Here is a 16,385-nt window from a genome sequence, read left to right as displayed (position 1 = left end):
TGTGGTCATCGGCGTTAGGTACCAAAAGCTATCTAGCCAAGCTGGAAAGCACCTATCGTCTCATGTGCTTAAGAGTGGCGAGTGCGTACCGCACAGTTTCACATGACGCAATCTGCGTCTTAGCGGGTATGATGCCTATTGGTATCATCATCAGCGAGGACGTAGAGTGCTTCAACCAACGTGGAACTAGAGGCATACGGAGTACCACAAGATCGGCCTCGATGATCACATGGCAGCGGGCATGGTCTGATTCCACAAAAGGCCGGTGGACACATAGACTTATCCCGGAACTATCCGGATGGGTCAACAGGCGTCATGGCGAAGTCAACTTCCACCTGACACAGATTCTGTCAGGGCATGGTTGTTTTAGACAGTATCTGCACAAATTTGGGCATATGGAGTCCCCCGAGTTTCCTGAATGCGCGGACGTTGAGGAAACTGCAGAACATGCTTTCTTCATATGCCCTCGTTTCGAGGGCGTGAGAAGCAACATGATGGCAGTTAGCGGACAGGACACTACTCCGGATAACTTAGTCCAAAGGATGTGTTCTAGCTCGGACGTCTGGGGTGCGGTCAATGCGGCTGCTACCCAGATCGTACTTGAGCTACAAAATCGTTGGAAAGCCGATCAACGGCGAATAAACAGCCTAGCTACCATAGTCCAGTAGTTATCTAAGAGCGTGCGTTAAGCACAATAGCCCCTCCCTGAAGTAATACCGATAAGGTGGTTCCAGGGGGGATTGAGGCTGGAGACTCGAGTAGGGTTTTAGTGGGTCTGGATCTCCACGATCTTCACGGGATACCAAACCCCACTCCCTGAGCTGTCTTTTCAGGTGTCTGATAGCAGATTTCCCTACTCGTTAAAAAAAAAAAAAAAAAAAAACACACACCCACACACACACACACACACACACACACACACACACACACACACACACACACACACACACACACACACACACACACACACACACACACACACACACACACACACACACACACACACACACACACACACACACACACACACACACACACACACACACACACACACACACACACACACACACACACACACACACACACACACACACACACACACACACACACACACACACACACACACACACACACACACACACACACACACCCACACACACACACATTACTCAAATCGTCGAACCCTATCGATTGGTATATGTGACATGGCCCTCCGGGCCTCGGATCAATTTCGTGTTTTTCGACCAATTTTTAAACCTTTGTTATAGTATAACAAAGGTAAAAAATATTTTTCTTCAGTGTCAATATAACACATTGATCTGTTTTGCAAAGTTATAGAGCATATTATTACAAGAAATTTTGCTAAACACAGTAACCTTCTATCTCTGTAGCGAAGATAGAAAAATCTTATTTATTGTATATGAATTTGTAAAATCAATTTTTTTTTTATTTTTGCTCTTTTTGTAATTGTTGCATGACTTTTTAATGTACTACAAAATTGTACAAATAGTAAAATTACACAACTTTGCTGAAAATTGTATACCTGTATGTTTGCTTTTTTAGGAACTGTAGAACTTTGATTATAAAGAATACCCTAATTTTGACCCCGAATTACTCGACCAGCAGACGGATACATTTTAAACATTTTACATTGGCTGATAGTTTTGCTGCATAAATTTTCCCAACAATTTAAATTATTAATGCATTAAATAATTCTGACATTTTGCTCACAATAAGTTAGTTGAAGAATATACGTTAGTTAAACAACGATTTGCAACTTTATAACAATATGGCGTTGAAAAACCTACACGTGTTGTACAACATACAACAGCGTGAGTAACCGAAGGTTAATAATATTTGATGAAAATTATTCAAGAAAACTCTATTGATGTGATTCAAATAGAATGGCATTACAGGAAACTATGCATAGTTCAAAAACCTATAAACTAGACCTTTACTAGACAATGTATATGTTAAAGAATAAGATTTCCTCTTGCAACTTACTTTTATTTGCACTTACTCAGATTAATAACAACTTACTTTTCCTTACTCAGCAATTTCATGAAAAAAGGATCTATCAAAATTTAAAATTGTTTTATGTAAACCAACGCACTACGCAACAATAACCAATAGATGAATTATGTTCCGAAGACGTGTCGATTTCTATCTCAAATAGCAAGTAAGACCATATAACAAAGGTTCCTTTCACCACTAGGTGGATTAAATCGGGTTTTATGCTTTAAATTTAGATTCGAACAGTTAAAGAAGCATTAAAAAATGCTTTCAGTTTTCTCTGTGATATAGAAGCATGAAAAATAATCTTTTTCTCCTGAATCGTTAAAATATCTACAGGAATCTTAAACATGTTCTGACAAATGCTAAGCATTTGACGCATTGCGATACTTTTACTAATTGTTTTATGGTAAGGTGCGATTAGTCTGCAGCTTAACTACAAAATTGGTTAGATGGAACGCAAAAATTAGTTCTAAAGGACGTCGTTATAAATGCAATATCTATCCGAAAATATCTAGCTTATGTTTACGACTAAATTCTGGGGTCAGCATTTTGAGGATTTACTTGGAGCGACAAATTGGCCAGCGCCGGCCCTGATCATCTGATCCGGTGCCCTTGCTTGCCCATTTACTAAACGCCCACTCCAGTTCACTTACGTAAGTAATTTTATTGTACTTCGGAGAATTTACGGAGGCAGAATCCCTCAAATGTTCTGCAGATCGCTCTTCGGGAACCAACTGAACTAGAAATTGTTTCAAAATGATCTGCTAGTATTTCAGCCACGACTACAGGGTTATTTGAGACTACATCGTTGGTTTTCATGAAGTACCTAGGGCATTCGTATTTCCCTTGTAAAGCTGCGACTCTTTTTCACATTTCAGATGAGGATGAGTTAGCGTGAATCTAGATGCTGGGATTTCACTTATCACCGCTGAAAAAACATGGTTTCGAAAAAAACACATCAAAACAGATGGATTAAATCATGGTTTTTTATTACCAGTAATTTTTATAATAGACGGAGGAAATATTAGAAGAAAGTTATGAAATGTTCTGGGGTATAATATCCTTGGGGCAGGACAAGTCATGAGGGCGATCAGATGAAAATATAGTCATTTAAAACTTTTGAAATGTTTTAACAGTGGTTTTATTTTCTAGGAATATGGAAACAATCTGCTGGAGTCTGGAGTACATGGAGCCCTCATTGCACTGGATGAAAGTTTTGATGCTAATTCATTGGCTTTAGCATTACAAATACCGACACAAAACACACAGGTAATTGAATTAATAAATTATATCTCTTCGCTTATCAAAACTTGAATATGTATACACTCAAGTCTCTTTTTACACGGTTTATTTTTACGATTTTTGAATTAACGTGGTTTTTATGACGATTTTTGAATTTACACGATTTTTATTTCTGACGATTTTTGAATTAACATGGTTTTGCCTTTCTACTATATAAATATATAGTATAAAGGTATAGAAATCACTTGGAAAACCGGAAATGGAAAGAAGGTCCTGCGGGCCGAATGTTATATACCATTCGACTCAGTTTCGAAAACTGAGCATTTTCTGTGTGTGTGTATGTATGTATGTGTGTGTGTGTGTGTGTATGTGTGTGTGTGTGTATGTGACGCTTTTAATCTCACTCACTTTTCTCGGAGATGGCTGGACCGATTTTAATGTTCTTAGTGTCAAAGGTCTAGGTGTCCCATTGGTCGCTATTGAATTTCATACTGATCGGACTTTTAGTTCAAAAGTTATGTATAAAAATACGAAAAATATGGGACTTCATTATCTCATAGGTCTCTTAACCGATTTGAACAAAATTGATTGCATATGAAAGAGGAGCCTTGCAAACCCTTAACTTCCAAATTTCATGACGATTGGACTTGTAGTTTGAAAGTTACATAAAGAAATGTGAAAAAATAGTATTTAAAACATATTTATGTAACATATAAGCATTAATTTAATGAAAAACATCACACATTTTATGATTATTTGAAAATTACTGCTGAGATCTATCAAACGAAACCGAGTTATTTAAAATCGGACGCTTCATTCAAAAGTTATTCAAACTTTAACACTTAAGCACCGTATATTAAACCGTTAAAACGTGTGAAATCAAAACATATCAATCAAATGTTGATTGTATTCAATGTATGAGATGTGTGTGATGTATGTGTGTATGTATGTATGTATGTATGTATGTATGTATGTATGTATGTATGTATGTATGTATGTATGTATGTATGTATGTATGTATGTATGTATGTATGTATGTATGTATGTATGTATGTATGTATGTATGTATGTATGTATGTATGTATGTATGTATGTATGTATGTATGTATGTATGTATGTATGTATGTATGTATGTATGTATGTATGTATGTATGTATGTATGTATGTATGTATGTATGTATGTATGTATGTATGTATGTGATGACATTTTGCAATTTTAAAATTTGCAATGAAATTCAAGAAAAGTGAGAAACATGTCAATTGTCTGAAGTTTTTGAAGCCTCTTAGTGGAATACGAACTCTGAAATTAAAGAAAAGAAAAAACTTTTACCGACTAAATTCCACTATTTAATATTTATTCGCGACAGATACGTATACGCTTTGAAATAAGACACTGATGAAGCCTGCACGTCGTAGGTGAACTATGTATCTGTTGCAAATAAATATTAAATAGTGGGATTCAATCGAAAAGTTTTTTCTTTTCTTTGATTTCAGATTTCAATTGTCATTTTCTTCACTTGCTGTTACTCACAATTGTACAAGAAAAGCAAAAAGCGAAGAAAAGCAGTTTATTTAAGCATGTAGGTATAGTGGTGTATAGAATCAAAAATACTAGTGAGTTGATTTTTCCAAATAAATTTGTGCAAATTCCAAACAAATTCTGCGCATCAATAGATGCTCTTTTCAATCAATAGATACTAGAGCTTAGAAATGTTATATGAAAAATAGGAAGTAAACGTTGCACGGTAGAAATTTTGTAAGATTTGTTTTCGTTAGTGATATTTTAAAGGACAGATGTCTTATGTCATGTATCATCTATATATATAAAAATGAAATGCTGTTCGTGTGTCCGGTATAGACTCGCAAACCGCTCGACGGATTTTGATGAAACTTGGCATATACATTGCGTATGATGTGAGGAATGTTGTTAGCATGGTTTTGTTCAATTTCTGTATGTAAAAGTTTTCAAAATTTCGAAAATACTGCATATGGAACAAACTTCATTTCAATCGCATACATTCACTACTGTCGAAAAAGCAAAAACATCAAAGCAATCTCATGTCAACACCAAATAATTTGTTGAATTTTACAAACCTAAAATCAAAGCTTTTGCAGCATTGTCTGTATTTTACAAAACTTAACATAACATTTTAACACTATGCCACCAAAAAGGACTAATCTTGGTAGACAAACAAGGGAAACAGAACGTAGAGGGATTAAGAGAAGAGCTGAAAGTGTTGAGCAGCGAGCGGAGAGAAACGAAGGCAACGGTATAGACTCGCAAACCGCTCGACGGATTTTGATGAAACTTGGCATACGCATTACGTCTGATATGAGGAATGTTGTTAGCAGGGTTTGAGACCCCTCCCCCCTCTAGAAGGGGGGGCTCCCATACAAATGAAACAAAAATTTCTGCATAACTCGGGAACTAATCAAGCAAATGGCACCAAATTTGACATGTGAAGGTTTTTGGAGGCAGAAACTTTGTCTATGGTAGATTGAGACCCCTCTGTCTTTTAAGAGGGGGAGCTCCCATACAAATGAAACACAAATTTCTGCATAACTCGACTGTTAAACAACAAAATGGCACCAAATTTGACACGTTGGACTTTCTAGAGACAGAATTTTTTTCTGCAGTGATTTGAGACCCCTCCCCTTTTAGAAGGGGGGCTCCCATACAAATGAAACAAAAATTTCTGCATAAACCAACTGTTAATCAAGCAAATGGCACCAAATTTGACATGTGGGGCTTTCGAGAGACAGGATTTTTTCTATGGTGGTTTGAGACCCCTCCCCTTTTAGAAGGGGAGGGGGGGGGGCTCCCATACAAATGAAACAAAAATTTCCTCATAATTCGACTGTTAATCAAGCAAATGGAACCAAATTTAACATGTGGGGGTTTCTAGAGACAGGATTTTTTTCTAAGACGGAAAAAACCTTCTCCCCTCTGCAAGGGGGGGATACCATACAAAAGAAACACAAATTTCTGCATAACTCGACTGTTAATCAAGCAAATGGAACCGCATGTGGCATATGGGGGTTTTTGGACGCAAGTTTTTTTCTACGGTAGTTTGTGACCCCTTCCCCCTCTGGAAGGGTGGGGGTGGCTCTCATACAAATTAAACCAGAAATTTTTGCATAATTCAAAAAGTAATCGAGCTCGAGAAATTTTGGATTCTTCCATAAAACATTAGTCAGTAACAATACCACCAAAAACTAGATGATTCCGTCCATACGAAAAGATAGAATATATTTGGAACAAAATTGTTAATAATAAATCCGTGAAGTCTAGATAATGAGTCAAATTAAATAAATGTGAGAAAAGGTAATAATTTTTTGAAAAACAAAATTGAAGAAAAAATACATTATTGAAATGAAAATATAAAGAAAAAAAATGTTGAAATTACTCTAAGTCTATGGTTTCTGACCAGTTTTCAACTGTTTTCAAACGAACTTCATTTCAGCAAACGAACTGATATTTATTGCGATTTTGACAACCTTGCTATTTTAAGGGTTAGTAATAAAACTAAAATTGCTACGTGGTCTTAGAAATTTGCAGTATGATTTGGAAATATCTCGGTTTGTCAAAAAGAAAGCTGTTGGTTGCAAGATTACAATTATCTTCAGCATTATGCATCTACCCCCTTTTTAGAATGGCGCAGCAACACGCGCCGGGTCCTCTAGTGTTTTAATAAATAAATCAAAAAAAGACAAGCACTGGGAATCATATCGATCGTATTTCCCATTCTCAAGCATGTTTATGGCGCAGCTTTGGCACTATTTTTCGACCTCATCTTGTTTTCCTAACCCTCTAACATTGTAAAAACGATGCGATCAAGCTAATGGCTATCTTTTCATGAAAGTACATTACAAAGAAGCTTAAGTTTTGATTTTCATGCAAAAATAATTATCTGAAGGAGCGCTAGCTAAGAAATAGTTCCATTTCTCGTTTTCATATCTAATGCTCTATTCAGTAATTTTTTTCTAATTCAGATATATTGCAAAATTGAAGCCAAGCAAACCGATAGTAAAATTTTGAGATCAATCATTTTGTTGTAGATATCCTTTTTCTTCAAAAGCGAAATATAATAATAATTTTTCTGAACTCTTGTTTTTCAAAGATGCTAACTTTTGAATGCATGGTATTAATATCAAAAAATCTGCTATGAACAAATACTTCATATTGTCAATTCAAAACAAGTTTCGTATGGGGCTCTGAAGCCCGAAAGTTAAGGCCGTCTGTAGACCCGTTAGCGGGTTAATTTCTAATTTTCTATACATATTCATTCAAGTCTGTAAAAATTATCTTTTGTGTTTACATTATTTTTTATAAATATTATAAAACTAAATAAGGTGTTCATCAAGTAACATAAATGACGCTTACATGTATTTACGCACCCAAGGAAAGAAAATATAATTATTCTACACAATACGTTGTGAATTTTACTGGCAAATAAGGATTTTGAGGAATACGGAACGGATATTTAAAAATATAGTCTAATATAACATCTATACATCTACAATTAAGTTCCTGAGAAATTAAATAATGATTATTGTGGCAGTAGAAAGGCTAGCACGCCGCTAGGTGGATTAATTCAGGTTTTTTACTACATTTTTCGAATTAGCGCGTTTTGCCTTTCTACTATATAAATATATAGTATAAAGGTATAGAAATCACTCGAAAAACCGGAAATGGAAAGAAGGTCCTGCGGGCCGAATGTCATATACCATTCGACTTCGTTTCGAAAACTGAGCATTTTCTGTGTGTGTGTATGTATGTGTGTGTGTGTGTGTGTATGTGTGTGTGTGTGTATGTGACGCTTTTCAATCTCACTCACTTTTCTCGGAGATGGCTGTACCGATTTTTATGATCTTAGTGTCAAATGAAAGGTCTAGGTGTCCCATAGGCTATTGAATTTCATACTGATCGGACTTTTAGTTCAAAAGTTATGTATAAAAATACGAAAAATATGGGGCTTCATTATCTCATAAGTCCTTCAACCGATTTGAACCAAATTGATTGCATATGAAAGAGGAGCCTTGCAAACCCTTAACTTCAGAATTTCATGACGATTGGACTTGTAGTTTGAAAGTTACATAAAGAAATGTGAAAAAATTGTATTTAAAACATATTTTTGTAACATATAAGCATTAATTCAATGTAAAGCATCACCAGATTTATTATCATTTGAAAATTACTGTTGAGATCTATCAAACGAAACCGAGTTATTGAAAATCGGACGGTTCATTCAAAAGTTATTCAAACTTTAACACTTAAGCACCGTATATTAAACCGTTAAAACGTGTAAAACCAAAACATTTCAATCAAATGTTGATTGTATTCAATGTGTGTGATGTATGTGTGTATGTATGTATGTATGTATGTATGTATGTATGTATGTATGTGTGTATGTATGTGTGTATGTATGTATATGTGTGTTTGTGATGACGATTTGCAATTTTGAAATTTGCATTGAAATTCAAGGAGAGTGTGAAACATGTCAATTGTCTGAAGTTTTCGAAGCCTCTTAGTGGAATGTGGAATACGAACTCTGAAATTAAAGAAAAGAAAAAACTTTTTCCGACTGAATTCCAATATTTAAAATTTATTCGCGACAGATACGTATACACTTCGAAATAAGACACTGATGAAGCCTGCACGTTGTAGGCGAACTATGCATCTGTCGCAAATAAATATTAAATACAGTAGGATTTCGAATTTGGCAACAAATGCGTGTCGCCTATGTTGCTAAAATCGAAACCGTGCCAAAATCGAGACCCTTTTTGATATGACAAAATTGAATGTAAATGCATTGGAAATTAACTAAATGTTATTAATCAACGATTGCAACCTTTTTCACAAAATCCGCCAAGACCTATCCATGCGGTGTAAGTAAGTTTTTGGTGACCTACGGTAAGACATAATCCTACGGCAATAAAAATATTATTGTTCGAAACATTCTATGATCGCAAACTTTTTTTCATGTACACACTTAGGGCAATATTTTGACGTAGGACTACGTCTTTGTTTACTATACTGGGACTGGGTAGCACTTTGTGAAAACGAAAATAGAAGTGTAACATTGGAATGAAAGATTTCAAATGCGAATAACTACTGAACTACTGAATGAAACTGGACAATTTATATGTCGTTGAATAGATAAAAAGACCAGCAATTTTATGGGGGGTAAGAGAGCAATTTTAAAGAGGGCGTAAGAGGGGGGAGGTTCTATACAAATGATACACAAATTTCCTCATAACTCGAGAACTAATCAAGCAAATGGAATAAAATTTAGCATGTGGGGATTTTAGAAGGTAGGATTTTTTTCTATGGTGTACTGAGACCCTTTTCCCTTCTAAGAGGGGGGGCTCCCAAACAAATGAAATACAAATTTCCTCAAAACTCGAGAACCAATCAAGCAGATGGAACCAAATTTGGCGTGTGGGGGTTTTCTGGGGTCAGGATTTTTTTCTAAGGTGAATTGAGACCCCTCCCCTTTTAGGAGGGGGGGGGGGCATACAAATAATATTCAAATTTCCTTATAATTCGAGAACTAATCTATCAAAGGAACCAAATTTGGCATGTGGAGATTTTTGGAGGTGAGAATTTTTTCTATGGTGTGCTGAGACCCCTTCTCCTTCTAAGAGGGGGGCATTCGTACAAGTGAAATACAAATTTCTTCATAACTCTAGAACTAATCAAGCAAATGGAACCAAATTTGGCATGTGGGGGTTTTAGAAGGCAGGATTTTTTTCTATAGTGTACTGAGACCCCTTCCTCTTCTAAGAGAGGGGCTCCCATACAAATGAAATACAAATTTCCTCATAAATTTAGAACTATTCAAGCAAATGGAACCAAATTTGGCATGTGGGGGTTTATGGAGGCATGAATTTATTTTATGGTCGGAGGATAAGAACTCTCATGCAAATAAAATAGAAATTTTTGCATATGTGTAAAAGTAAGATTATTGAAACATGTCAAGCTATGTATAATCATATTTAATACAATAATCTGTGGGCTGGTCGTTCATTACTATTTCAATTTTTATGATGCACACAAGTAATTTTTAAAAGAAATCTGTTATGTCTCAATGGTTGCAGGCGTTGTACTTATGAACCCTCGTCCACGTATTTTCAAAGCCACCATTGCATTTTTTTAGAGTGGTTTTAACCCAAAAGGTCATTCGCCACTTTCACAACACAACATTCACAACATTCACTTAAACAATGGCACTCACAGATTCTTATAAACATACATATGCCAGAAATGCAGTTTACATTAGTCTTTGATCTAATGATCTGATATAGTCCTACGTCACCCATTCGTACAACCCTTAGGGCTGTATACCTTGTAGTTTTTTCGTCATTTAAAGTAATGCGGAAACTGACTGATATTTAAGCATCAGCATTTTTGGCTCGAGCGGCACGTTTCGATATTTAAGCATACTTTTGGAAGTAAAATATTTTGTGTTGCCAAAAACGGATACTTTTGTTGCCAAAATCGAACATTGCCAAATTCGAAATCCCACTGTAGTGGGATTCAATCGGAAAAAGTTTTTTCTTTTCTTTAATTTAAGATTTCGATTGTCATTTTAATAAATAAATAATAAATAAATAAATTTTCTTCACTTGCTGTAACTCGCAATTAGACAAGAAAAGCAAAAAGCGAAGAAAAGCATTAATTTAAGCATTTAGATATAGTGGTGTATAGGATTTAATATACTAATGGATTGATTTTTCCAGATAAACTTATATAAATTGCAAACAATTTTTGCGCATCAATAGATGCTGTTTCCAATCAATAAATACTAGAGCTTAGAAATTTTATATAAAAATAGGAGCAAAACATTGTACGGTAGTAATTTTGTACGATTTGTTTTCGTTAGTGACACTTTAAAAGACAGAAATCTTATGTCATGCATCATATTTCAATAAATAAATCGAATTGACAAGCACTGGAAATCACATCGATCATATTTCCCATTCTCAAGCATGTTTATGGCACAGCTTTTGCACTATTCGACCTCATCTTGTTTTCCTAACCCTCTAACGGGATACATTGTACAAACGATGCGATCAAGCTAATGACTATCTTTTCATGAAAGTACATTCAAAAGAAGCTTAAGTTTTGATTTTCATGCAAAAATAATTATCTGAAGGAGCGTCAGCTAAGAAATGTTTCCATTTCTCTTTTTTTATATCTAATGCTCTATTCAGTTATTTTTTCTAATTCAGATATATTGCAAAATTGAAGCCAAGCAAACTAATAGTAAAATTTTGAGATCAACCATTTTGTTGTAGATATCCTTTTTCTTCAAAATCGAAATATGATAATAATTTTTCTGAACTCTTGTTTTCCAAAGATGCTAACTTTTGAGCGCATGGTGTTAATATCAAAATATCAAAAAATCTGCTATGAACACATATTTCATATTGTCAATTCAAAACAAGTTTCGTATGTGGCTCTAAGGCCTGAATGTTAAGGCTGTCTATATATATATATTCATTCAAGTCTGAAAAATTATCTTTTGTGTTTACATTATGTTTCTATAAATCACGTAAATGTTATAAAACTAAATAATATGTTCATCAAGTAACATAAATGACGCTTACAAGTATTTCTGCACCCAAGGAAAGAAAATATAATTATTGTACGCAATACGTTGTGAATTTGACTGGCAAATAAGAATTTTGAGGAATACAGAACGGATATTTCAAAATATAGTCAAGTTAATTAGAGATGTTCCTGAGCAATTAAATAGTGATTATTGTGGCAGTAGAAAGGCTAGGTCACGCCGCTAGGTGGATTAATTCGGGTTTTTTCAGTGATTTTTAAATTAGAGCGGTTTTTTCGATGATTTTGAATTAGCGCGGTTTTTTGCGTCGATTTTTTAATTAACACGGTTTATTTTATGACGATTTTTGAATTAACGCGGTTTTTACCTTTGGTATACTTTAACAAAGGTTTAGAAATTGGTCGAAAAACACGAAAATGATCCAAGGCCCGGAGGGCCGAGTGTCATATACCAATCAATAGGGTTCGACGAACTGAGCAATGTGTGTGTGTGTGTGTGTGTGTGTGTGTGTGTGTGTGTGTGTGTGTGTGTGTGTGTGTGTGTGTGTGTGTGTGTGTGTGTGTGTGTGTGTGTGTGTGTGTGTGTGTGTGTGTGTGTGTGTGTGTGTGTGTGTGTGTGTGTGTGTGTGTGTGTGTGTGTGTGTGTGTGTGTGTGTGTGTGTGTGTGTGTGTGTGTGTGTGTGTGTGTGTGTGTGTGTGTGTGTGTGTGTGTGTGTGTGTGTGTGTGTGTGTGTGTGTGTGTGTGTGTGTGTGTGTGTGTGTGTGTGTGTGTGTGTGTGTGTGTGTGTGTGTGTGTGTGTGTGTGTGTGTGTGTGTGTGTGTGTGGTGTGTGTGTGTGGTGTGTGTGTGTGTGTGGTGTGTGTGTGTGTGTGTGTGTGTGTGTGTGGTGTGTGGTGTGTGGTGTGTGTGTGTGTGGTGTGTGTGTGTGTGGTGTGTGTGTGTGTGGTGTGTGTGTGTGTGTGGCGTGGCGTGTGTGAATGGTGTGTGTGTGTGTGGATGTGTGTAACGCTGTTTTTAGTCGCGTGTTTCTCGAGGATGGTTGTACCAATCAATATACTGTTACTCTCGTTTCCATTGTTTCCATTGTTTTTCGATCTGACGTTCCGTTTAAAAGTTATAAACAAAACCGGATTTGATCCACCTAGTGGTGAAAGGAACCTTTGTTATACGGTCTTACTTGTTATTTGAGATAGAAATCGACACGTTTGGTTTACATGAAATTTTTGGAAATTTAATAAGGCCATTACAAATATTTTGAAAAGTTTTTGTCCCTCCGGTGTTGGGCCACTGAAGGGGGGGGGGTGGTGGCAAAAAAAACAAAGAGAATTTTTTAATCGAACAAAAAAATATGGATTTTAGGCATTTTTATTTTAAGTTTAAACGTGAAAACCAAATCTATTCTTGCTTTTAATATATACGTTGTTAATTTCCATGCAAAAATCTACAAAAAAACCCGAATTAATCCACCTAGCGGCGTGACCTAGCCTTTCTACTGCCACAATAATCTTTATAAAATTTCTCAGGAACTTAATTGTAGATGTATCGATGTTATATTAGACTATATTTTTAAATATCCGTTCCGTATTCCTCAAAATCCTTATTTGCCAGTAAAATTCACAACGTATTGTGTACAATAATTATATTTTCTTTCCTTGGGTGCGTAAATACATGTAAGCGTCATTTATGTTACTTGATGAACACCTTATTTAGTTTTATAATATTTATAGAAAAATAATGTAAACACAAAAGATAATTTTTACAGACTTGAATGAATATGTATAGAAAATTAGAAATTAACCCTCTAACGGGTCTACAGACGGCCTTAACTTTCGGGCTTCAGAGCCACATACGAAACTTGTTTTGAATTGACAATATGAAGTATTTGTTCATAGCAGATTTTTTGATATTAATACCATGCATTCAAAAGTTAGCATCTTTGAAAAACAAGAGTTCAGAAAAATTATTATTATATTTCGCTTTTGAAGAAAAAGGATATCTACAACAAAATGATTGATCTCAAAATTTTACTATTGGTTTGCTTGGCTTCAATTTTGCAATATATCTGAATTAGAAAAAAATTACTGAATAGAGCATTAGATATGAAAACGAGAAATGGAACTATTTCTTAGCTAGCACTCCTTCAGATAATTATTTTTGCATGAAAATCAAAACTTAAGCTTCTTTTGAATGTACTTTCATGAAAAGATAGTCATTAGCTTGATCGCATCGTTTTTACAATGTTAGAGGGTTATGAAAACAAGATGAGGTCGAAAAATAGTGCCAAAGCTGCGCCATAAACATGCTTGAGAATGGGAAATACGATCGATATGATTCCCAGTGCTTGTCTTTTTTTGATTTATTTATTAAAACATGATACATGACATAATTTAATCACATTTGTCCTTTAAAATATCACTAACGAAAACAAATCTTACAAAATTTCTATCGTGCAACGTTTACTTCCTATTTTTTATATAACATTTCTAAGCTCTGGGAATGGGAAATACTATTGATTGAAAAGAGCATCTATTGATGCGCAGAATTTGTTTGGAATTTGTACAAATTTATTTGGAAAAATCAACTCACTAGTAATTTTGATTCTATACACCACTATACCTACATGCTTAAATAAACTGCTTTTCTTGTACAATTGTGAGTAACATTAAGTGAAGAAAATGACAATTGAAATCTGAAATCAAAGAAAAGAAAAACTTTTCGATTGAATCCCACTATTTAATATTTATTTGCAACAGATACGTAGCTTACCTACGACGTGCAGGCTTCATCAGTGTCTTATTTCAAAGCGTATACGTATCTATCGCGAATAAATATTAAATAGTGAAATTTAGTCGGTAAAAGCTTTTTCTTTTCTTTAATTTCGGAGTTCGTATTCAACTAAGAGGCTTCAAAAACTTCAGACAATTGACATGTTTCTCACTTTTCTTGAATTTCATTGCAAATTTTAAAATTGCAAATTGTCATCACATACATACATACATACATACATACATACATACATACATACATACATACATACATACATACGGATGGTAAATGGTTGAATAATGCGCTCCAGAACTATCACGAAGTTCCACAGCCTCTTATTTAGCAACTCCTATCTCTACCTCCTCGTGGTACCATCCGGGATACGCTCCTTAGTGGAAATCGGACAACCGGTGGAAACTAGGGTCGTATGCGGACAGAGAAGGGGGCACTCATGCGAAGGCTGAGTGTAAACTCTCCGCCTGCAAATGACGGATCTCGGTAGAAGCATGTTCGATGAACCTGAAAATACCGAGAACCTGAGCAGAGGGTCCAAAGCCCCCAAAGGAGGATGGTTTTAATAGCTATTATCCATGGCTAAAAGTAAAAACATGAATGGATAAACCCCTAATCCAAGGTGTCATGCGACCCGTGCCGAGGGATGAATGGTGGGGGGGGTTCTATAAATACTCAGCCTCAAACGGAGCCTGTGGAGTACCAGAGCGCCCTCCACAGTAATCAGCCCTTACCGCATCATGAGGGGCTCTGATGTGGCGGACTTTTCTTTCCCCTCAACTCGTGGGATTCTTATGGAAGACAAAATCAAAAATATAACAAGTGTGGATACGGTGGAAAACCCGTTCGCTAGAGGAGGCATCCAGCGTTCTCCACCAAGGGTGGAGAAGGATGCAACTAGGAGCGCTAGTGTGGGTGGCAAAGGCAGCGGTATGCCTACCACGCCGGACACAGCGATGAACGGCCCAGCGCTTATCAGGGCGATGGAGAAAAATAGAGACGCTGTACCTAAAGTGGTAGCAGCGTCACAGCAGCTCGAGGTAATAATCGAGTTTACGTCAGGTCGCGGCAATTTCTCCAAGGACCTGAAGCAGAGCTTGCTCATGCTTCGGAGAACCTTGAATGCAGCGACCAAAACGCACAACGACCTCGTGGCGCGTGCAGGAGAGGCTAAGAAGGTGACCGTGAAGGCGTCGAAGGCAGTACAAACGGACGCTTGCCCGTTGACGGAGTGTCGTAACGCGGCCCAGGAGGCTACGGAAAGCGCTACCAGCAGCGGTAAGGCATCCGCCAAGCGCCCGAGACAGTCCCCGGGGGATAGCACCCCTGGCGGACCGAAAAAACGCCTGATCGGTAAAAGCCCTCAGGCTAGCGGGTTGGCAGAGCTAACCGATGAATCAGCGGGAAGCTCCAAGACAGGCGGCCCGTGGACCGAGGTTAGGGCCAAGAGAAAAGGCGGAGGAGGCTCCAGTAAAAAAACTGCTCCACCTAAACCGGCAAGAAAGCGAGCGAAGAAGGGCGACGCTCTTATCCTGAAAACCGACGGGTCGAAATACTCGGAGGTTCTGAAGGCCATGAGAGGAGACGCCCTACTCAAGGATCTGGGCGCGGACGTACGGAGCATCCGCCGCTCACGCACGGGCGATATGATCCTCGAGTTAAAGAAGGACGCCACAAAGAAGAGTTCCGCATACAAGCCAATAGCGGAAGGAGTGCTCGGGGACGGAGTGAAGGTACGTGCTCTCACACCAGAAGTGACTCTCCAGCTTAAGAA

General features: G+C 36.8%; 1 protein-coding gene across 4 annotated transcripts in view; it reads left to right on the top strand.

Annotated features, from left to right (window-relative positions):
• The window catches only part of LOC128741441 (liprin-alpha-1), a 1,114,069-nt gene that overhangs the window by 1,061,321 nt on the left and 36,363 nt on the right, over positions 1–16,385 (top strand). For all 4 annotated transcript variants that reach the window (XM_053837258.1, XM_053837259.1, XM_053837257.1 and 1 more), the window contains one exon: positions 3,169–3,285. In XM_053837258.1, coding sequence (XP_053693233.1) covers positions 3,169–3,285 — 117 coding nt within the window. The remainder of the gene's footprint in view (positions 1–3,168; positions 3,286–16,385) is intronic.

The sequence above is a fragment of the Sabethes cyaneus genome, chromosome 3 (assembly GCF_943734655.1).
Source record: "Sabethes cyaneus chromosome 3, idSabCyanKW18_F2, whole genome shotgun sequence".
Classification (NCBI taxonomy): Eukaryota; Metazoa; Arthropoda; class Insecta; order Diptera; family Culicidae; genus Sabethes; species Sabethes cyaneus.
This window is presented reverse-complemented; position numbering and strand designations above follow the sequence as displayed.